At 41.4% G+C, this 22,906-nt stretch overlaps 1 protein-coding gene across 11 annotated transcripts in view; it reads right to left on the bottom strand.

Annotated features, from left to right (window-relative positions):
- cspg5a (chondroitin sulfate proteoglycan 5a) overlaps window positions 1-22,906 on the bottom strand; it is a 58,503-nt gene that overhangs the window by 15,329 nt on the left and 20,268 nt on the right. For all 11 annotated transcript variants that reach the window (XM_044033401.1, XM_044033408.1, XM_044033410.1 and 8 more), the window contains one exon: window positions 17,951-18,941. In XM_044033401.1, coding sequence (XP_043889336.1) covers window positions 17,951-18,941 — 991 coding nt within the window. The remainder of the gene's footprint in view (window positions 1-17,950; window positions 18,942-22,906) is intronic.

Below are 22,906 nucleotides of genomic sequence, written 5' to 3'. Positions count from 1 at the left end.
ATATATTTATATCTATATCTATATATGTATATAGATACATATACATATATAGATATACAGTATATATACATATATATGTATATGTATATATAATATTTCAGGTAATTTTTTTACATTTTTGCTCTCAGTAATGTTCATTTGAGTTGAGCATCATTTCTTTAATTATTACAATTATTTATATTTTTTTTCATCAGATAGCAGAAAAGAAAGCCAAAGAAATATAGAAATATGTTATATTTCTGGCAATGGCTGCACTGATGTTGCCTGTTACATAAATCTCGAGCGTTATTGTGAAATATTTGACCGCAGGTGCGTTAGCAGGACTGAAAAGTCGCCGGCAGGTTTCGAAAGAAGCTTTATTCAAACGGGATAATGGAATCACTTTGTGTTTCTGAAAATAGAACATGAAAGGGGAAAAAAAAAAACGCCCCCTGGGGAGCGACTTCCTGGTTTTAAACATGTTCAATGTCATCGCACACAAACACACACAGAGATTAAAGACACGTGCGCCGCAAAGATCTAACGCAAACACACATGGGCGTCCATGTGTGGATGTGCTCACGCTCTCTCTCTCTGTGGCCGATTGGCAGAGAACGGGATCGTTTACGCCCGGGGACGTAAACGGTGGACAGATGGCTCCGTCTTCATTCTGCTGGCACAAATCTATCTCACCACTTAACGAGACAACAACGCTGCTGAGCGACGCCGACGCCGCCGCCTCACTGTCTCACGAGTGGAAAAATGTGAAAAATATGTGGCTGTGCATTATCACGACTCAGTGTCTTCGGGAGACAATTTGTCCAGATATTAAAATATATAAGATTTGCTGATTGGACAGTTGTATTACACGTGTTCCTAATAACTGTAAACACACACATACACATACTGCATTCAAATCAGTCTTTTAAGGACTCTTCATAGACATCAACTCATTGGGACAGACTATCCAAAGCCTTATCCCTTACCTTAACCCAGGTGTCAAACTCATTTTTGTTCAGGGGCCACATACAGCACAATCTGATCTCAAGGGGCCGGACCAGTAAAAATAGTAAAATAATAGCATAATAACCTATGAACAACAAGAACCCCTTTGTTTTTTCTCCTTTGTTTTACATTTAATGAAGGATAATTTTACAAAACATGAAATTTCTTGAGAAATATAAGTGCAATTTCAACAATATCATGCCTAAATTTACTATTTACACAACACACTGGATCTATAAAGGCACAAACATTTAGTCACGGGTATCTGGAGCATTTGACATTACGTTTAGATTAGTGTGAAATTTTAACAAATTCATCCTGTGGGCCGGATTGGACCCTCTGGCGGGCCAGTTCTGGCCCCGGGCCGTATGTTTGACACCCCTGCCTTAACCAGTTACTGCCTAACCCTAACCTTAACTTAACTTAACTTAATCGCAAATCAAACCTTAGCCCTTAACTTAACCAGTTTGGACCAGGTTTTAGTGTCCGTGAGGATTTCTGGTCCTGATAAGGTCAGTGTAACCATCCCAACTAAGTGCCTAACCTTAACCCTTACCCTAACCCTAACCTTAACCATCCCAACTAAGTGTCTAACCTTACCCTTAACCCTAACCTTAACCATACCCATACCAACTAAGTGCCTAACCTTAACCCCAACCTAACCTTAACCATCCCTAAGTGCCTTTAACCATCCCAACCCCCCCCTTTAACCATACCAACCTACCTAAATTAACCTTTAACCCCAACCCCTAACCTTAACCATCCCAACTAAGTGCCTAACCTTTAACCCTTGTGCCTAACCATTAACCCTAACCTAACCATCCCCTAAGTGGTACCCTAACCCAACTAAGTACCTAACCTTACCCTTAACCCTAACCTAAACCATCCCAACTAAGTGCCTAACCTTACCCTTAACCCTAACCCTAACCATCCCAACTAAGTACCTAACCTTACCCTTAACCCTAACCTAAACCATCCCAACTAAGTGCCTAACCTTAACCATCCCAACTAAGTGCCTAACCTTAACCTTAACCCCAAATCCAACCCTAACCTAAACCCAATTCTAACTAAAACCAGGGCTCTTTTAAGGTGTGACAGAATGCGAGAACCAAAAATGTCCTCACATTCTTTAAAATGTCATCACTCCCGATGTTATTTGGTCAATACTTTTATGGACGCTGCATATCACTCCATCGGCCTATCCAAAGCCTTATCCATAACCTTAACTTAACGTAACCAGTTACTCAGAAATTAGGACCAGGTTTTGGTCCGTATTAGGACTACTGGTCCTGAAAACAAACCCAGTAGCTCCTAACAAGTAAACACACATTCAGACAGACAGATCTTAGTGAGGACACCTCACAGCTCGTGACCCTAACCTTAACCATCCCAAATAAGGGCCTAACCATAACCTAAACCCAATTCTAACACTAAAACCAGGTCTTAACCTTGAAAAAGCACTTAAAAGTTGTGGGACCTAGACAAAATGTCCCTGCAGAGACCTCACAGAGACATAAATACAAGTGCAAGTGAATGGAGGTGTCCATTCGTCTTTCATCACTTTACCACCTGACTTCCTGTGTCCTTCCTTAACCCTTGAGTGAGAAAGTGTGTGTGTGTGATTTTGAGGGTTAAGACCTGGGTTAAGGTTATAGGTTAAGGGTCATTATGTCTACAATGTGTCCTTACTACTAATGCTGTGTGTGTGTGTGTGTGTGTGTGTGTGAGACTCCAGCTGCTCTCCACCTCTGCGCGTCACAAAGAGGAGGTTCATGTGCAAGTCAGGGTCAGGTGGAGGGACATGTGGGGGGCGGTTGATGGTTGAAGGATACGGCTGTGGTGAGGATGTGCCGGTCGTCACGGCAACCCCGCTGAGCTGCAAACTGACATGACATGCCCCATTCCATCACAGAGTGGCCATTTCTTCTCTCTCTCTCTCTCTGCTCTCCTTCGCTCTCCTTTGCTGCTTGTCCTCTTGAAAATCTCTTTTTTATTATTCACTGACTGTTTACCTCCCCTCCTCTCCCGCCCTCCCTCCTCCAGTCTCCCCCCCGCCTGTGCTGCACTCGACCGAGCGCCTCCAGCTGAATCATGTCTCTGCTTTCAGATTGTGCAACTGATTTCTCTCTCTCTCGCTCTCTGACATCAGAAGGAAAACGCAGAGGTCAAAGGTGACCGTTCGGTCAGTTTATTATGAGAAAATGTTTTCGGAAAACAAAACCCAGAGCTGAACTGACCTGTTCTAACCTCAGCCTGATATAACTGGTTCCTCTACACCATAGATCTCCACTGTTATCCAAAAAAAACCCCACACGATTATAAACCCTGACAAAAGCTTCTGAGAGGCTGAGCTTTATTTAAAGCTGGGATAGACAATGTTTTTGTGCGATGTTATTTATCAATGCTCAGGATAATATGAATGAAGTGATCTGAGAGAGACTTTAGAAGGTTTAGACCAATCAGAGGGCAGTTCAGACAAAGACGGCGCCTCCTATTGGCCGCTCTGCTAACACAGCTGCACAAACATGTGCGGCAGTGAGAAGTTTAGCTGTGAATGACCTGGAGACAAGTGAATTACTCCAGTCATTAGTTTTCGTTTGCTACTTGGTCATAAATCAAGGAGACGGACAAACATATGATGATGTTTGTATTCAAATGATTTGAACAATTTAGGGCAAAAAAAAAACGCCTTTGCAGTCTTGTATAAAGTACCTTAAAGGGATGCTTAAGTAAAACACTTTACCAGAAAATGACTTTTTAATAATATTACTTACATAAAAACTCTTAAAGTATATGACATTTACTGAACTTAAGTATAAAAAGTAAATTCCTGGCTCTGCTAATCTATATGTGTCCTTGAGCATGTTGAAGCATGTGAATGGCTGAATGGAACTATAGACTAGTAAAGCTCTATATAAATACAGACCATAATACCAACTCTTCTTCTGATTTTATTTGGTAGCAACGAGTAACAAAGACAGTTATATATAAATGTAGTGGAGTGAAAGTAAAAGTTGCTCGAAATACAAATAACAAATACATGAATTTTGTCACAAAGTATTTGTACTTTGTTACATTACAACACTGCAACTTTGTGTCCTATTGTAGGAACAACAATGTACAGATGTGAACACGTGCAGGTTACTTAGTTTCTAGCAGAGAAGAAGGAACAATCCAAACATTGATCATTTCAGTCATAATCACACCATTTATTGCAACAGCTAGATTTAACATTGACGGCTCCACTCAGTTTAGATACTCTCTGAAGTGACCAATCAGCTTGCTGAGCCAAACAGGGAGCGCAATGCAGGAAACCCCGCGAAACCCCAACTTTTGAACCCGTTTATTTAGTTTGAGACTCTTATGTAGGAAGGTGGAGGCTCGGTCGGTGGCGGCAAAGCTTTGCAAGTAACGAACGAGAGGGAGCGTCCTTGAACTAACGCTGGGATTCTTTCAATTACAGCCTTTTACGATGCGCTAATTGCTTTTCCCCAATTCATCATTTTCAATTTGAAAATAATTAATTGTTCAGCCCCGGGGCTGCCTGATGGCCACCTGTATTCTCTTGAAACGCTCGTGAATGGATCCAGGACAGCAGCACAGAGCAGAGATCAAATTAGAAAAATAACAATCTGTGTAATAAAATAATAATATGTGTAAAATAACACACACACATCACATAGATTTTCCCACTGGGTCCTGCAGCAGTCCCCCCCGCCCATCATTTTCTCCATCACTGTGGCTGCACTTCAGAGCAGAGTCACAAGCATCTTGAGCCACATTACTGTGAGCTCAGTGAAAATCCCCTCAACATTCACCTGATTAACTCGAACCACTGGGGGCGAGACGGCGAGAGGCAAACAAAGAAGAGCGAGAGGAGATGCAACTTTAATTTAGCTTGCAAACAGCGACTGACGCGGGCAGTCGGGGCATTAGCCGCCCCCTAATAAAAACCCTCCTGCTGCTTTTGATGAGGAGTAATGGAGGGTAAAACAGCAGGAGAGAGGCGACCGGCGTGCAGGAGCAAAGCGAAAGACACGCGGGTCACAAGAGAGTAAGTGAGGAGAGAGCAGACAGTGACGGCTACTTCTACAAATGACAAACACTTGATGTGGCTCAAAACCAGGGAATCTATACGTGCGATTGGTGAAACGATTCCACTCGATATTGTTTCATAGCATTGGCATTCGTGTCCGGCTACAGTTGTAGCGCGGCACAACTTGACTACACGGTCTGCTCCGTTTTCCATGACTTCCTGGTACCTCCTCAATGTGGGCGGGGTCGCCGTAGCGCGGCTGCACGAGAGTGCCGCGACAGCGTTTTATACGCGACATAAAAACGCACAAACTAGCGGCGGTCAAAGCGGTTTTCTTCGGGTGTAACTGAATCATTAGAATAGTGATGTGTCGTTCGTGAACGATTCGTTCAAAATGAACTAATCTTTTACATGACTCGGGAGTAATGAGTCGTCTCAGTGAGTGATTCGTTCATTTTCATGCAGTACCTTCCTTCGCCACATGGCAGGCAGCTGCATAAGTTCCGTCAGCAGAACAGGAAACAGAAATGATTAGTTCAGGACTGACTCAACTGAGTGGTTCGTTCGTTCATGTTCATGCAGTACCTTCCTTCGCCACACGATGGCAGGCAGCTGCATAAGCTCAGCAGGAAAGGAAATAGAAATGATTAAACTAGGATTTAACCATATGAAACTAGGGTTTCATATGGTTTGAATTGCTTGTGGCATTTTGTTTATTATACTTTGTCAGCTGAAGCAAACGATGTTGTCTACAGTGTGAAGTGTTTGAGAACCGCGGTCTTTTTTACAACGCCCACAAGACGGATACAGCGCCACCCGCTGTAAAAATCAACGAAATGACTCAAAAAAAGATTAGTTCAATTTACTGTCCGAGAGTAAAAGATCCCGGTCAGTAAGAAGAGTCGAACTTCCCATCACTACATTAGAATCAGTTTGTTAAAAAGAGGAGTATATATAATGGAAAAGCGCCTTAATTTGATGTATGTGCAAAAATAATTAACTGTAATTCTAGTCAAACTTGTACACTAATCTTTGAGCATCATTTCTGCGTCTTCACCGAGAGTTAAGAAATATTTTTGTAGATTTTACTGAGGGCCCAAAAAATAAACCCCTGACAGTAATTTCTAGGATTCAAACTGTATCTACTGGCGGCTGCACGAGAGTGCCGCGACGGCGTTTTATACGCGACATAAAAACGCACAAACTAGCGGTGGTCAAAGCGGTTTTCTTCGGGTGTAACTGAATCATTAGAATAGTGATGTGTCGTTCGTGAACGATTCGTTCAAAATGAACTAATCTTTTACATGACTCGGGAGTAATGAGTCGTCTCAGTGAGTGATTCGTTCATTTTCATGCAGTACCTTCCTTCGCCACATGGCAGGCAGCTGCATAAGTTCCGTCAGCAGAACAGGAAACAGAAATGATTAGTTCAGGACTGACTCAACTGAGTGGTTCGTTCGTTCATGTTCATGCAGTACCTTCCTTCGCCACACGATGGCAGGCAGCTGCATGAGCTCAGCAGGAAAGGAAATAGAAATGATTAAACTAGGGTTTAATCATATGAAACTAGGGTTTCATATGGTTTGAATTGCTTGTGGCATTTTGTTTATTATACTTTGTCAGCTGAAGCAAACGATGTTGTCTACAGTGTGAAGTGTTTGAGAACCGCGGTCTTTTTTACAACGCCCACAAGACGGATACAGCGCCACCCGCTGTAAAAATCAACGAAATGACTCAAAAAAAGATTAGTTCAATTTACTGTCCGAGAGTAAAAGATCCCGGTCAGTAAGAAGAGTCGAACTTCCCATCACTACATTAGAATCAGTTTGTTAAAAAGAGGAGTATATATAATGGAAAAGCGCCTTAATTTGATGTATGTGCAAAAATAATTAACTGTAATTCTAGTCAAACTTGTACACTAATCTTTGAGCATCATTTCTGCGTCTATAATCCTCCCCCTTCACCGAGAGTTAAGAAATATTTTTGTAGATTTTACTGACGGCCCAAAAAATAAACCCCTGACAGTAATTTCTAGGATTCAAACTGTATCTACTGCACTTCTCTTTGTTGTTTTGGATATAGAAGAAGCTGAAGGGCGGAACAGAAAAGCTTGATGTGGAGTGACAGTAACGCATATTTAAAACGTTGTTAGTGCATATTTAAACGAGCAGCAGAGTGTGCAGCACTGAGAACGAGGTGAACATGAGGAGAAGAAGGTCTTTGAAGGTCAGGAGAGAGAGAGTTCAACACGGTTTCTGTGTTTTTTACTCACTCATCCTCCACTCGAGGGTCACAGAGCGCTGGAGTCAGTCCCAGCTGACATAGAAGGAAACGCAATCAAACGTCCAATCAACCTAAACCTGAATGTTATTGGATTGCAATAGGAAGCTGGAGAACCCGGAGAGAACCTGCATGGATATGAGGCGAACAAGACTAGCCACTGTTCCACCATGTGGCCAGCAAAGAGTTTCTTTGCTGAATAAAAGTTACTGTCTCATTAAAACAGATCACCACGGTTCACGCTGAGGGCAAAAAAAAACAAACAACCCTGATTTGAATGATTCAATTTCAACTGTGCTGCTACTTTAGAGCATGTTAGGATACGAATAAACAAACAAAATAAGATAGTGATCGTGCAAAATCCTGCCCACCTCCATCTGCGACACACATGTGTTTGTATTTTTGCACGTCACGTGTTTGTTTTCCCTCGACTTCCACCCCGGAGGGATCCAGAGCTCTGCTGTGCCTCATTAAGAACAAATCAACTTAAACTAGAGAAACTCACGGCCACTCAGTTTCACTAACCTATCTCACAAGGTTAATAACTGTTCAATGTGTCAGGATCACCACCACAGTCCAATCATATTCTCCCCGGACCAGAACATTTCATCCAGATCCATCGCTTATTTTTTGAGAAATGCTGCTCAGAGTCCAACAATAAAACATCACCACACCAGCTCTCACCGCGCACAGGGAAATATGATAACCTTCATCCTAACAACCACAGACAAACAACAAGGTCCTGTTTTTGAAGCCTCAAGATTCATGATTTAATCACCGCCATGACAGGAACCTGCAATCAGGCGTTTAGTGGACAATCACACAGGTGTCCGCTCACATGTGTAATATTTATTGTCTATTTTCCAATAAATGGGAACATAATTTATAAAAAAAAACAACCTGACATCGTGTTGTATTTATAAGACCTGACACTAGTAATTGAGACTATTCATTGTTTACTGATGTTGTAAATCCATGTGAGAAGTTGAAGCTCATTTCCCATAGACCCTTCTGTTACTATCCCATCGTCGCTGACAGGCTCTGGCATGCGTACTGGGAAAATTCAAAATCGATAGACTGGCGATCTGTCCAGGGTGTGACCCCACCTTTCGCACTACGCCAGACGAATGGATGGATGCTGGAAAGCAGAGAAATAGAGCTTAAACCATCTTACTTAAGGGCGCCTTTCAAAATACTTAAGGTCACTTTACAGTACACGGGTAAAAGAGCAAATAAATCAAATACACGCAGTAAAAATGCAACATTCAAAGCTAAAATCTGAAGAACAACAAGAAAGCTAAAAACATAGAGAAGGTCTATGGTACCATAGACCTTCTTTGTCTTAAAAAGGCGGCGTTTACACACACTAAACACCCCCGAAAATGACTGTAAACTCTGTAGTTTATACATGTACATAAAGATGTGAGCTGTGTGCAAACTCCACAAACACAAGAAGATGGTGCCAGTGAAGGAAAGAGCAAGACAGAGAGGGGAGGAGCTATGACATCATCGTCCTCCCGATGTTGCATAGTTGTTTGTATACGAAAACGCATGGGTGGCATTCAGAGATTTTAAACACCGGGTTCTGCATGGACAAAAAGCTTATACGATACAAAGCGCTCTGCAGATTCTCCTAAATTCGTGTGCCATGAATCAGAATCAGAAGAATTCAACAAAATCAAACTGTGGTAATAATGTTTACATGTTTTTTGTTTTTTTGCATCTCTGTCTCTGGGGAAGCAGCTCCTTTTTCCAGAGTTTAGGCCAAAAGAAATGAATCCTGTTTTTAAGACGCGCTCACAAACATCGACTTACGGTAAAATTCTGCAGCAGGAACATTCCTGACAATACAGTATGCATGTGTGTGTGTGTGTGTGTACTGTCCACAACAATTATTTTTATGTCCCCCACTAACACCTCATTTGGAGCTTTTATGTTGGCTCATCAAATTTGCGTCTCTGCTGTCGGTAAATCAGACGGTGCTCAGCGCCCACGTCAGACGCTGCGTCCGGTTCATAACGAGCGGCTGCTTTCAGTTCATCAGCGTGGACGCGTGGTTATGAGTGAAACCAAAGCCCCAGTAAAACAAACTCCCAGGAGAGCACTCGCCACGCCGTAAACTGCAATTACCCGCGTGCAGATGTGTCCCACAACTGCAGTTACTATAATGTGCTGTTTACTTTCCAGGGAGAGCACTTCAATATCTGATCTGGACGGGACACATGGGTTTGTCTCTACAGAATCTATCTATGTATCTATCTATGTATCTATGGATCTATCTATGTATCTATCTATGTATCTATGTATCTATCTATGTATCTATGTATCTATCTATGTATATCTATCTATGTATCTATCTATCTATCTATGTATCTATCTATCTATCTATGTATCTATCTATCTATGTATCTATCTATATATCTATATGTATATATCTATGTATCTATGGATCTATCTATGTATCTACGGATCTATCTATGTATCTATCTATCTATCTATGGATCTATGTATCTATGTGTATCTATCTATGTATCTATCTATCTACGTATCTATCTATGTATCTATCTATGGATCTATCTATGTATCTATGTATCTATCTATGTATCTATGGATCTATCTATGTATCTATCTATCTATGCTATATCTATATCTATCTATCTATCTATCTTTGTATCTATGTATCTATCTATGTATCTACGGATCTATCTATGTATCTATCTATGTATCTATCTATCTATATATCTATGGATCTATCTATATATATCTATGGATCTATCTATGTATCTATCTATGTATCTACGGATCTATCTATATGTCTATCTATGTATCACGGATCTATCTATGTATCTATCTATGTATCTACGGATCTATCTATGTATCTATCTATGTATCTATGTATGGATCTATCTGTGTATCTATCTATCTATCTATCTATGTATCTACGGATCTATCTATGTATCTATCTATGTATCTCGGATCTATCTATGTATCTATCTATGGATCTATCTATGTATCTATCTATGTATCTACGGATCTATCTATGTATCTACGGATCTATCTATGTATTGGATCTATCTATGTATCTATCTATCTATGTATCTATCTATGTATCTATCTATGTATCTATCTATGGATCTATCTATCTATGGATCTATCTATCTATCTATCTATCTATCTATTTATCTATGTATCTATCTATCCATCTGTACAACATACAGATTTAATATTTTTTATATTTTTTGGAAACATATAACAATATTCGTAACAGACATCAGATCAGTTTCAGCGTCATAAACGTTCATTAAAACGTAGAATCTGACTTTTTAAATCAGAGTTTAAAAAAAAGCTTTTCCACGATTTTAAACTGCTGCTGTTTGTCAACATCTACATCTGATGAAGCTCAGAACACTGATAGACCACCTTTAATTTAACTTATCTTTAAAGTCTTTTTATGCTTTATATATCATACCATTTGGTTTCTTATGTGACCTCATGACTGTGACGACTGTTTGGGTTTTTTTTCCAGCTGCAGGAAAACTCGCAGAAACTCTGGTTCTGATCTCGCTCGTACCATTTTGCTATTGTCTCCTCTTTCAAAATAAAAGCATGCTGTAGAATTTGAGCCTGATAACGACGCAGACACTGTGATGTCATTTGTTTACAGTATGTGTGTGTGTGTGTGTGTGTGTGTATGGTCAGTAAGCAGATACAATAAGATGACTTATGCTTAAAACAAATCTGTGTGTGTGTGTGAAATATGTCAGGCCAGACTACCTTTGGCAAAAACAAACTGAGCGTGTGTGTGAGCATGTGTGTGAGCGCGTGTGTCGTCCTGGCCTCCTCAGCAGACATAAATCTTCTGTGTGTTTGACCTCTGGCCCCGATCCCACAACCCCACACTGTTTGCCATGGAAGTTATCCTTAATACACCCCCTAATCCTGTGTGTGTGTGTGTGTGTGTTTCCATGATGTGATCATGAAAATCTAAAATGGATATGAACTGTTGTTGCTGCTCAAAGCTTCGCTTAATTACATCAAGCTGCAGGACACACACACGTGCGTGGACACACACACACACACACACACAGCAGTAAATTCGACCTGGCTCGCCTCAGTCGTTTCCATACTGGCGGCAGTTGCATGATTGTGACTCACTCTCCGCCTCTCTTGCGCCTCCTCACTCTTTTCTTCTTTCTCTTGTTCTCTCTTTCATTTTCCCTCTGACAGTTTCTTGACCTCTTTTCTCTCAACCACTCTCTCCCGCCCTCTCTTTCTCTCCTTTAATATGATAAACAGTCTGAATGTTGACACCTTCTCTTCTGCGTCTGTATTCTTGTTTCTCTGACACACACACACACACACACACACACACACGTGTTCCCTCGCTTCTTCTCTCCCTCCCTTTGGCCTTTTCAATCATCTGTTCCTCCAAATATGGTGATCAGGGCCAGAGGAAGGAGTGATTTACGATGCAAACACTGTGAGAGTTCCATCATTGAGGGGGACGTGAGAGCCAGCACCGGAGATGCCACGGATATCTTCAATAGAAGAAATATGCTGACTGCCTTGTAAAGCACTTACATAGAGATATTAAACCAATTTGGTCGGCAGAGTGTCTAATTTAGCCACAATAAATGTGTCACGGCGTGTAATGTATCAAAAACAGCGTCTTGTGTCACAGTCTGGACCGACTGAACTTCAAAAACTTCCCTGTCGATCAAAGTTTTCCCTCAAGATTCTTTTCTCACACTGAACATTTTTTCAATCTGAGTCGCCTCCGATTGCATAACTGCAGCAAAAGACAAGAATTTACCCCCAATAGGAGGAAATCTGCGTCACAAATGTACAACATTCATTTGAGACTCGCAAGGAGAAAAACTTTTTTAAAGTTCAAAAATAAATCAAAGCAGCAGACGCCGGCTTTTACTCTCTGAATTAAAGTGAACTTTGTATGAATTCCTCTAGTTTGTAACACAAGCTTCATTGTCGGGTAACGTAAATAAAATGGAACAGCACACATTTGCTCAATTTGCACAAATTCCAGTAACCCATCAGATGTTAATGGGAGTACGACACATAGGTGGACGACTCTGTAACTGTTTTTTTTACAGTGTTTAATCTGCGGGGAACGTTAATGATGAACCATGAGTTGGTTTATTGCCATTAAAAATGTAACCGATGAAAAATGTTAATTTCTCTGGACTTCACATGCTTTGTTAACTGTGTTTTATACCAGTAGAGCGAAAGTACGATCACAAATAGAAGAATCATTATTTGGATCCCTGTTTTTTTTTTATCTTGAAATCGATCGATTAGATGATTTAATTAATGAAATAAATGATACTGCACGCTGTCCCGGGTTACAAAAAGTAAGTAAAATGAATGCTAATGGCACCAGAAACACGAAATAAAGCAAAAAAATAGAGCAGGCAAAGAGGGAATTAACGTATAAATTAGTGTTTTTTTATGGCCGATGCCGATTCCGACTTTTTTTTTCAGCCATTTCTATAAAAAGAAGAAACAAGAACACAAATTCCGTATATTTCTATCTTGAGTTTAATTTATAAATTAAACATTTTTTGTTTTGTTTTTCTACGTGAAATAAAATGACCAGGTTTTATTATGTCGCCTATTATGCAAAGACAAGTCCAGGTTTTAACTCTACATTCCCGCTGAAGTTGATAAAATCCTTTTAAATCCAGGATTAAACTTTTTCGACGAGTGAGAAAAACGTTTTTAGAGACAATGGGTTTATTATCTGCCTCATTAGCATAAATAAATGGCAGTTACTGCAGCTCAGTCAGCAGATTAGCAGGTTTGTTTTTTTTTGGCATATGTGCACCATGACATCAACATCACTCTATGTATCACTAATGTACAACACTGGAACGCCAGTTAAAGCAGTAAGTCACATGTTATCAGGTCAGTATTTTTCTCTGTGTGTGTGTGTGTGTGTGTGAAAGAGAGAGAGAAACTGCGTGTCAGGCTGAGCTGAGGTCAGTGAACAGCACTTCAAAGGTCGCGTGTTTTACCGCAGAGGCCTAAAGGTCCAAACATTCATCTCCCGCTCTAATTGAATTGGCCTGATGTACGAGTGCAGCTGCAACACACACACACACACACACACGCACAGTTACTGAGACACACAATCCCGACTAAACACACTGGTCCTCATGTGTGCCGGGGTTCCTTTGACCCATACAACGCCTCTGCCCGGCAGTGAACGAGTCTCTGCAGCTCCTTCACTCACTCAGTAACACTCGTAATCGGTTGTTTGGATCGTTGTTGGTATCCTGACAACACATGTAATGGTTTTTAAATGAGGACCCAGGATAAAAAAATACTTACTCTAAGACAATGGTTTCTCAATCCTGGTCCTCCAGGACCCACTGCACTGCCTGTTTTATGTTTCCCTGCTCCAAAAACACCTGATTCAAATGGTCACGCTCATCCTCAAACTCTGCAAAAGCCAAATAACGGCCCATTTATTTGAATCAGGTGTGTTGGAGCTGGGAAACATCTAAACAATGCGGTGCAGGGACCACGGTTGAGAAACCCTGCTCGAATTCTCTGATTTTTTTTGTTTGTTGCTTTGAAAAGATTGCACAGATTACAATTATTTGTGACAATTTTCTCAATGAATTGATGTTGAATTGTCTCCCAAACCTCAAAATGATGAGATCCAAGACCTGAAATGTCACAAATAACTAGAACATATTAATATTAAAGAAGGTGGAAACATAGAACTCACTCACTCAAACATAGATGTATTGTCCATAGCACTGCTGCCAAAAAGTGACTCACCTGACCTCGCTGCATGATCACTGCTCTGAATTCATGTATCTTTAATCTTTTAAACTTCTCTTACTTATTCATGAAGCTTTAAACGACCTTACTCCTCCTCCTCCTCCTCCTCACATCAGAGATACTCTTTCATTTTATGTCCGGGGCAAACCACTTATTCCACTGCTTACCTTCTAAATGTTCCGTGTGCGCCTCATAAAAAGTGGCGGCGAGGCTTTTCTGCCTCTTAACCACAGAAAAACACTGACTCTGGATAATAGAATTACAAGCCTGGGACGTACCTCTTAAAATTAAAGGACATTAAATGATATTTTGTGGTCTGGCTTTTATTTTGGAGTCATTTACAGAGTTTTAATCATTGATTTTCACATGTGAGTCCACTTTTCTAAACATTTTATGATTTAACTGTGACAAATCTATTTGCAACTCTTGAAATGAATAACGCAACACCTTCCACATATTTACACATATTAAATGAGGGTAAAAATGTATTGTTGAGGTTTTTTTGAGTTTACAATGTGACACAATCACGTGTTCAGGCTGCCAGTGTCCCTGCATGGCCCAGATATTAAGTTAAAACTGTAGTCTGAATATTAAAAATAATAAGGAATGGAATTCGAATGAGATTATAGGCGGAAATTGACAGCCCTCGCATGGACATGGCTCCGTGGCTTGGGTTTGCCGGATCTGTTAAAAACAAATGTACTACAAGTTCTGACAATGGTGTCATAAAAATAATAATAATAATAATAATTAAATAGGTATTCCGTCAAGAAAAAAGGCAAACAAGCTACAAGATATATAAGATCTATGAGACCCAGTCAGGGTTTATGGGGTGAGGGGACAGATTATAAAATCTCTGCCTCTGTTATTCTCAAGCAGGTGAATCCAAGACACATTTTCATCATCGTAGAGATTTGGCTGTTCTGAATGTCTCGTCCCTGACCCTTCACTCGCTGCATCTGTTCTCTGCTCGCGTGCAGATACCGCCGTTTACAGTGTCATACTCGGTGACAGTTTGTGCATTAGTCTGAGACAGGAGGCGGATCACCACGGCGCATACATTTGCATGTTAATCTCTCTGCAGCTGCTCACTAATTGGAAATGTCTCCTCACTGATTGGCTGGTCCATCCATCTCATGATAATGGGGGAAATGGACGTTGAAGTCCCTGGCCGTCAGAAACGACAAACCTGTGTTTGGGTAATTGATAGCACAAACACGGCGCTGGATGTCATTAGTCTGAGGTGCTTCGCGGTTTTTCCAGATGTTGCTTTTTCGTGATAAACTGGCTGCTGTTTGCTGTTTGAGCAGCTATTTGTCCTCAACTGAGGCTACAAAGGGAGTTTGAAATTGTTTTCTCTGCTTCTCTTTCCCGTGATGGATTTCTCCCAGAATGAAAACTGACCATCGGGACAAAATAGCGGCTAATACCTCTTTTGCTTTTTGCTCTTTTACTGGTGCCGAAAAAACTAACCAGACATTTTCTTCTAGCCTCCCTACAAAATGCCAATATTAGTCTTGGATAAAATGATAAATTATCGACATTTTACAATAAGTGCATTTAAACATTTGGGTACAAACAAGAGCTAGAAGTAAGTAAGTGCTTCAAGTAAGCCAAACTATAAAGTGCTAGTCATAAGTGCGATGTATAAGTAAGTGTTTTGCTGTCCATTCACAGCAAAGAGGAAAAAGTTGGTTGAATGGTCAGTGTTTGAAATAATGGTTAAATAATCTGCAGGTATAAGCGGGACTCTGCAAAAATATGTACTCTGAAACTGTAGGGGGAGCTCCGTAGAGAAGCAAGAAGGAAAAGCAACCAGACTGACAAATGTCCGCTTGAAAATGAGTACACAAGCAGAAAAAATTCCATATGCGAGTAGCAGTTACGTCCTAAACAAACACGTCAGAAGCAAGAAACCCAACAGATGTAATTACCATAGAAAACAGTGACAATGTCACTATAATTACACATGTATACTCTGTCCAGCCAAGGAAAATAAAAAGAAAAAAAGTCTTGTAATATTTAATTTAGTGCCTCTACTGTACAAGCCCGTGGGGGGCAGAATTCGAGAAAATAATGTAGGAATAAAGAGCACTTAAGTGCAATAACGTCAATTAAAACATTAAAACTGCAAAAGCTACAACTGTAAAAAAATACAAATAAAAAACTATTTGTAATTTTAATATATAAATAAAAATAAATACATAACCACAGATCCCACAATTCAAAAACTACCCATCCAAGGAATAAATAAATAGGAGGAATAATATTTTTGCATCCATTATTAAAACCAGATTATGAAGTTACAGCATCTGAGGTTCTGTTTGCTCAGGAGTAAAATCTGTTTTCTCTGTTTGTTCTGCTTTGAATGCTTGTGTAACAATGACCAGAGGACAGTACAGAGAACAGTGAGTGGCCAGGATCATTTTTTTATGATCTGGGGTTGATTCAGACGGTCAGGTCGGGGTTTAGCAACGTTCCGTGCCCAATGAAATGAGGTCGGCTGTCCTAAGTATAATGAATGATCAGTCTGGTGTCGTATTCCTAGATGACAATGCCAGAATTCATCAGAATCAAATCGTGAAAGCGTGGTTCATGGAGCGTGAGTCATCATTTTCACACACAGACGAGTCAAGACCTCAACTTCGTCGAGAATATCTGGGATGAGCGAAGGAAGACTTAACATGGACAGCCAAAAGATTTTGGTGACACATTAATGCAAATCAAAAAAACGTGCCATTGCTTATCACAGCGGTACTAAAGCTAAAGGTGGTCCAACGAAAACATTTCACACTTTCAAACTCGACAGTCACCGGAGAGTTTCTGCTTAACATTGTGCTAGAAAAAGGTGCAGCAACTAGACAGCCCTAATAAAAAATCATGAAGGAATTAGCACCGTTTACAATCTGCAGATTGGAACCAGCCGAATAAAATCCAGCCTGCTGCAGAGACATATCACCACTTGTATCTACTCCAACTGCAGACAAAAGCCAGATGCTGTGGGTTGTTTTGACCAGTGGAAAGGAGGGTAAACCTGGAACTCCCCACCAGTCAGCTGGAGCTTAAGAAGACTCTTAGATGAGAGGGGGAAGTCCAGTTGCCTACGGCTATACACAACAGTTCTTTAACAGGATCACCACGTTCTCTCAACGGCGCAGGGTGAGTCTGTAGAAACTGTGCTTTGGAGATCTCGACTCTGAGAGCATGTGAGCATGTGAATCATTTATGTTGTGTTCCATGTGTCAGGAAACCTAATTCTAACTCCTGTAAACCGTTGTAAGTATGGAGTAAACATAATCTTCAACAAAAAAGCTTTTAATGAAATGTGTCTCCCATTCAATCCATGTTTAAATATCAGTGTCCTTCTATGGAAACACTTCCCATTGTGTGGACCTGGAAAGTTTAAAACTGTTTTATTGGGTGATGACGGTATGTGCGGGGAGTACAGGGTTATGTCGTATTCCCATTGAATATAAGTTTGGTACAGTACGGTATTTTGTTATAATATATTTTTTGGTGTTTCCATAAGGAATAGTACCTAAATAACCAGCCACAATACCATTACATTTTTTGGCACCCGTCCTTTGGTGTGCCAGAGTAAAATGCTACAGTAAGGTCAGCTAATTAGGCAAAAGGTGGCATCGGTACAACGTCACGCTGCGTTTCTTGCTGATGCAGCCATGAGGCACAGCCCAAACACCGTCTACCAAGGAAAAGTACTGTTGTCAGTCAAAATGCAAGCCTGACCCAGGGCTTCACCAAACCAAACTGTGCCGTACTGTACCAAACCGAACCCTACCCATGATGGAAACGCAGCTGTCGTGTTGTCATGTCATGTCTTACCTGCAGAAGACTCCAGTTGCCTCCAGCAGGTAACATTGTCCTCCGTTGAAACAGTAGTTGGGCAGCATGTCACAGGGAGAGCGGCAACTTCCATTCAACATTTGGTAGCCCGCACGGCATCCGCCCAACCCATCTGAGCCATCCACTGGTAAGGCTGCAGGAGGAGCCGCTACAGGGATTTTTGGCACTGGAGCTCCCGCCACTCCGGGGACGAAGGAGCTGGACACTGGCACCCGAGGCCTGGAGCGATCCGGGAACCCATCTGGCAGTCGGAGATCTTCATCGCTCTCGTAGGCCTCAGTTGTGGTGCTGTAGGTGTACTCATCAGCGGTGGGGGACACACCGTCTTCATAGGGCGTGAGGTAGTCATAGTTATCTGGCATAGCCCAGGAGGTTGGGTCGGCACCCTGCAACTCATGGGCCAGGGATGAAGGGGAGGGAGGGGCCAGGTCCAGGTTGCGCCCACGAGAGGAGGGGTCAAAGAAGTCCACGTGGAGGACATCAGCATTAGAGGGGATGGAGGTAGCTGGGGGCGGGGCAGTGGTGGTGAAAAGATGGTCCAGGTCAAACACAGCTGTGTCTTTGGCGTAGATCCATGGCGGGTCAGTGTGCGGTTCATCCTCTTCCTCCTCCTCCTCCTCACCCTGTGTGGCATCTGTTTTTTGAGGGTTGCTCGGAAGCAGGAGCTCCGTCTCAGCAGAATCAGGAGTGAGCTGAGGCGGGTCTGCAACGCCAACTTCCTCCACCACAGGAACCACTGATTCACCAATCATGCCGCTGCTCTGCTCCTCCTCCTCCTCCTCGCCGGCGCGGGGGATACGGCCCGCACGCAGGGTCACAGTGTTGATCTTTTCAGGACTGACTGAGCTGCTCATTGTAGTAACCGTGGCAATAATAGTATCGACCTTGGCAGGTCCCTCCTCCTCGTTGAGAAGGGAGGTAACATTGGCCGTGATTCCCGGCTCAGTGACATTGGTCGTGGCAACATTTCCTGCAAAGAAAGACAAAAAAAGAAAGAGGTAAAACCTATTACTCACTATAATTTTTCATCATTTCAATCATTGGCATGGAACAATTATGCTTTATTGAATCTGACTGACCATTACTGATGTTTGTTCTTATACATTTTGTGTTGTTTGATCCTTTTTTGTTATGAATCTTGTGTTTTTTTCAAACAGTTCTAGCTATCAGAAGGAGGGGGGAAATATACTGTCAGAACTTTACCATCATATAGCAGCCATTGGCATCTGCATAGGCCATAGAATATAAAAAATATATCGAGCAACCCAACTATCACCATGTGTGGGTAGAGTGAAAACCAGTGCGCTGCCATTTCAGGCTCAAACGTAACACAAAAAAAGCCTTAAAACGCTAAGTTTGTATCAAGAAAATGATTGAGCTTTTTCCTCCGAGAGACACCAGCAAAGAGGGGACAGGAAATGAGAAGGTGATGGGTAATAACTTGCTACAGACATGGTTGGATTCAGAATGTAAAATACCCAGTAAAAGGGAATATTGGGGAAAATGAGTGCACTGGGTTGTCGGACGCCACATCTGCTGTTGCTTCTACAGTATTTACATGACAAAGACAAACATATAATCGACAACACGTTTAGTTCAGTCTTTCTGAAGACACTCTCCAGCCTCGGACTCTCCTAACATTGGTCCAGTGCCACACAATGACATCACTAACTGAAGACAAAGTCAGTTCAGGGGGTTTTGGCATCGAAAACAGCAGAAGAGGCAAATTGAAATGAGACGTTGGCTGTGTACTTATCCTCTGGTCGATTACTTAATCCCGGTGGGGGGGGTCGATGAGTCATAAAAAAAAATCTGCTTTATATTCACTACCCATTTTGGATTAAAGGAATAATTCACTAATGTACTTGAACAGTGAGGAACTAGGATTAGGGATTTTTGCAGTTGGAGAGCCATGGGATTTGAGGTACTTTTGGGTGTTCCCAGCGGGAGGCAGAGGGAATATGAACAACAGCATTCGGACGCCTGACCATTACACCAACAGGGACTGTAATGGCGTATTCAAATATACATTACTTTCATATGTAGTTGGTCGCCAATTTGCAGCAACAACAGCTTCACTTGTTGGAAGATTTCCCTCCAGATTTTGAAGTGTTTTTATGGGAATTTGTATCTTTTCACTCTGTAGAGCATTTATGACATCAGGCACTGATGTTGGACGAGAAGACCTGGTTTACGATCTCCCTTCCAGTTCATCCCAAAAGGTGCTCGATGGGGTTGAGGTCAGGGCTCTGTGCGGTGAGGAAGTCAAGTTCTTCCACACCAAGCTCAAAGTCTAACCATGTCTTTATAGTCCTTGCTTTGTACACTAGGGCAGGGTCATGTTGGAATAGAAAAGGCCCTTCCTCAAACTGTTGCCACAAAGTTGGGAGCATAGCATTATCCAAAATGTCTTGGTATGATGAAGTGTTAGGATTGTCCTTCATTGGCGATAAGGTGATTAAAACACCTGATTTCAATACTGTACTTCAATACAGATGAGGGCAAATATTCTTGTCCCTATAGTGATTATATCAGTAAATGTAAACTGTAAACTGAGAGCCAAGTAATTTCCTTAAAATGACAGCACTGATGTCATAAAATTGTGTTTAATAAGCACTGGACTCAAAGATACTTGTATCCGAGAGAATAAACCATATCGGCTTATCTGCAGAGATAAAACAATCATAATATTATGGTAGTTGTCGCCTGCACTTGTTAGAATTGTTCACGTCATAACCTTGTGTCTGGTTTTGGACATAAACTCAGTTCCTACAGTATATTTCCACTGTGATTAGGTGTGTCCACTCATGGTCCGGTGAGGAGTTTAACCAAACAACCAACACAACACAACAAACGGCATGTGCTAAAAAAATATCTCACTGACCTCACTGATATCTGAACCCTCTGGATGGGATTTTAACCTCTAAACGTCTCCATCCCTCACATCACTCGTCATGATCTTATGCCTCATATGACGTGAGGTCTAATAAGCAAACAAATTAACGGTGCACACCCTCTGACAACAACAAGCCACAACCTAGCAACAAAACAACCAAGAAACACAATCTTTTGTGTGATAATTAATATAACGTTAAAGTGAAAAAACTAAATCCAATCAATCAATAAATAAGGGACTGTGGGAGAGAGATGGAAAAGAGCAGAGACAGTGCAGCCAAAATAAGGAATTTCAGTGTTTTGGAAGCAAAGTTTGACAAAATGGCTGACAAGTAGAGGTGGAAATGCATTGTTATGTTTTGTTTTTTCAAAGTGTAACTTTGCTATTGCTGGCTTTTAACGTGCAGACTGTGGGCTTTGTAAGATGTAGAATAAAAACAAAAAAATAATAATACGTAAATGTCGATATTAAGGACATTTATTTAGTTATATCCTGGTCTTTTGACAGAAACGCTGCAAGGACGATGAATAGTTTCATTCTTTCAGGAGTAAAACAATGACGAGATGAGAGGAAAATATGAGGAAAGAAGAATGGTAAACGGAGAGTGTGGCAGTTGGAGGTCAGTGCCACTTTGTTGATGGATTCCTGTAGGAATGTTGAACTCAGATTCCGAGGGACTGGCATGAAAATATGATATTAGGTGAAACAATATGAGCCCAGACGCTCAAAATCACAAACTGTGGATTGTAAACTAAAAAAAAACAAAACACGGACAAAATGGAAATAAATTGAAACATCTGCTGTAGATCAGGCTCATTTTCTCTTTCATTAGTTCTGCGAACACTAACTGTTGCATTTGTTGATACTGAGTTCAGAACAACATACACCGCTGCCGACATAATCAAATAAAACAATTATTGTGTTAGTCTGACTAAAACCGGACTTTTAAAATACATGTTTAAATGTTGGTCTGACTGAAATTGTATTAAAGCATGCCCCACACTGGAATGATTTTCAAAATGTGGATGAAGTCATGGCTGAGGCACCCACGACTGTCACATGGTCTAGATCGGGACCAAAATCTGGCCAATTATCCTCTAGTGTTGGGCGGGCTTAAATCAAGTTTCTCAAACTTGGACAAACACACCCTAATAATGCAATTGGGAGTCAGATTTTTCCTGCATGTTCACAATCACTCAAACCAAAGCCGGACTCAAGCGGACCTGGATCCTCTGAGCATGCACCACAGCACACACCCCTGGCTAACACCAGGAAATAATAGAAGAAGCTGTTAACCAGAAGACAACAGCAACAAAACATGGTGAAATTCAGGCTGGTATATTTTTTGGACTGATAAGGATACTGATTTTATTCTCTGTCAGCTTGAAGAATTGTATATTTTTAAGTTAATGGATGGTAGGAAGACTCAAAATGGTGCTGGTCGTGCTAAACTGGAAACCGCTGAATACTAACAAGCTGAAAGAGGGTGCAGAGCAGACGTGGACACACTTGATTCAATAAATTGATTACCCACTCATCCTCGTTCACTAGCGCAAGAGCAGCAGTCATTGCAGTGCTCGCCTGTGCGTTGAAACTGTCTCATATTCCTTTAGAATCTCTGGTCAACGTGCCTTTGAGCAAGACTGTCACTGTCACCGCTCGTGTAGCAGGATGTCGCATGCCCTCAGGGAAAATCCTTCCTGAATAAACGGGAATCAAACATGAAACACCAACATAACGTGCGTGTTGAAGGTTTCATGTGGATTTCCCCGTCATCGGCAGGTGTGAATCTGTCATTTCAGCCATGAGGTGTTTGACAAGCGCAGAGCCTTGTTTTATTGAAGTGCTTTGTTTTCTGGCGCTATACGGCGACGAGCGGCGTCTTTGAAGCCGGGGTCGTTCTGCGGCTAATCCTTCCAGCAGTCCCATAGTGCAGTGCTGTTTATCACATCAAGTGAACAACCCCGCATATAATCCTGAAACCACACACACACACACACACACACACACACAGAACAAAAGCAGACTGTACTACAACT

This window comes from Solea senegalensis, linkage group LG9 (assembly GCF_019176455.1).
Source record: "Solea senegalensis isolate Sse05_10M linkage group LG9, IFAPA_SoseM_1, whole genome shotgun sequence".
Classification (NCBI taxonomy): Eukaryota; Metazoa; Chordata; class Actinopteri; order Pleuronectiformes; family Soleidae; genus Solea; species Solea senegalensis.
Note: the sequence above shows the minus strand (reverse complement) of the source record. Positions and strands in the feature narration are given on the sequence as shown.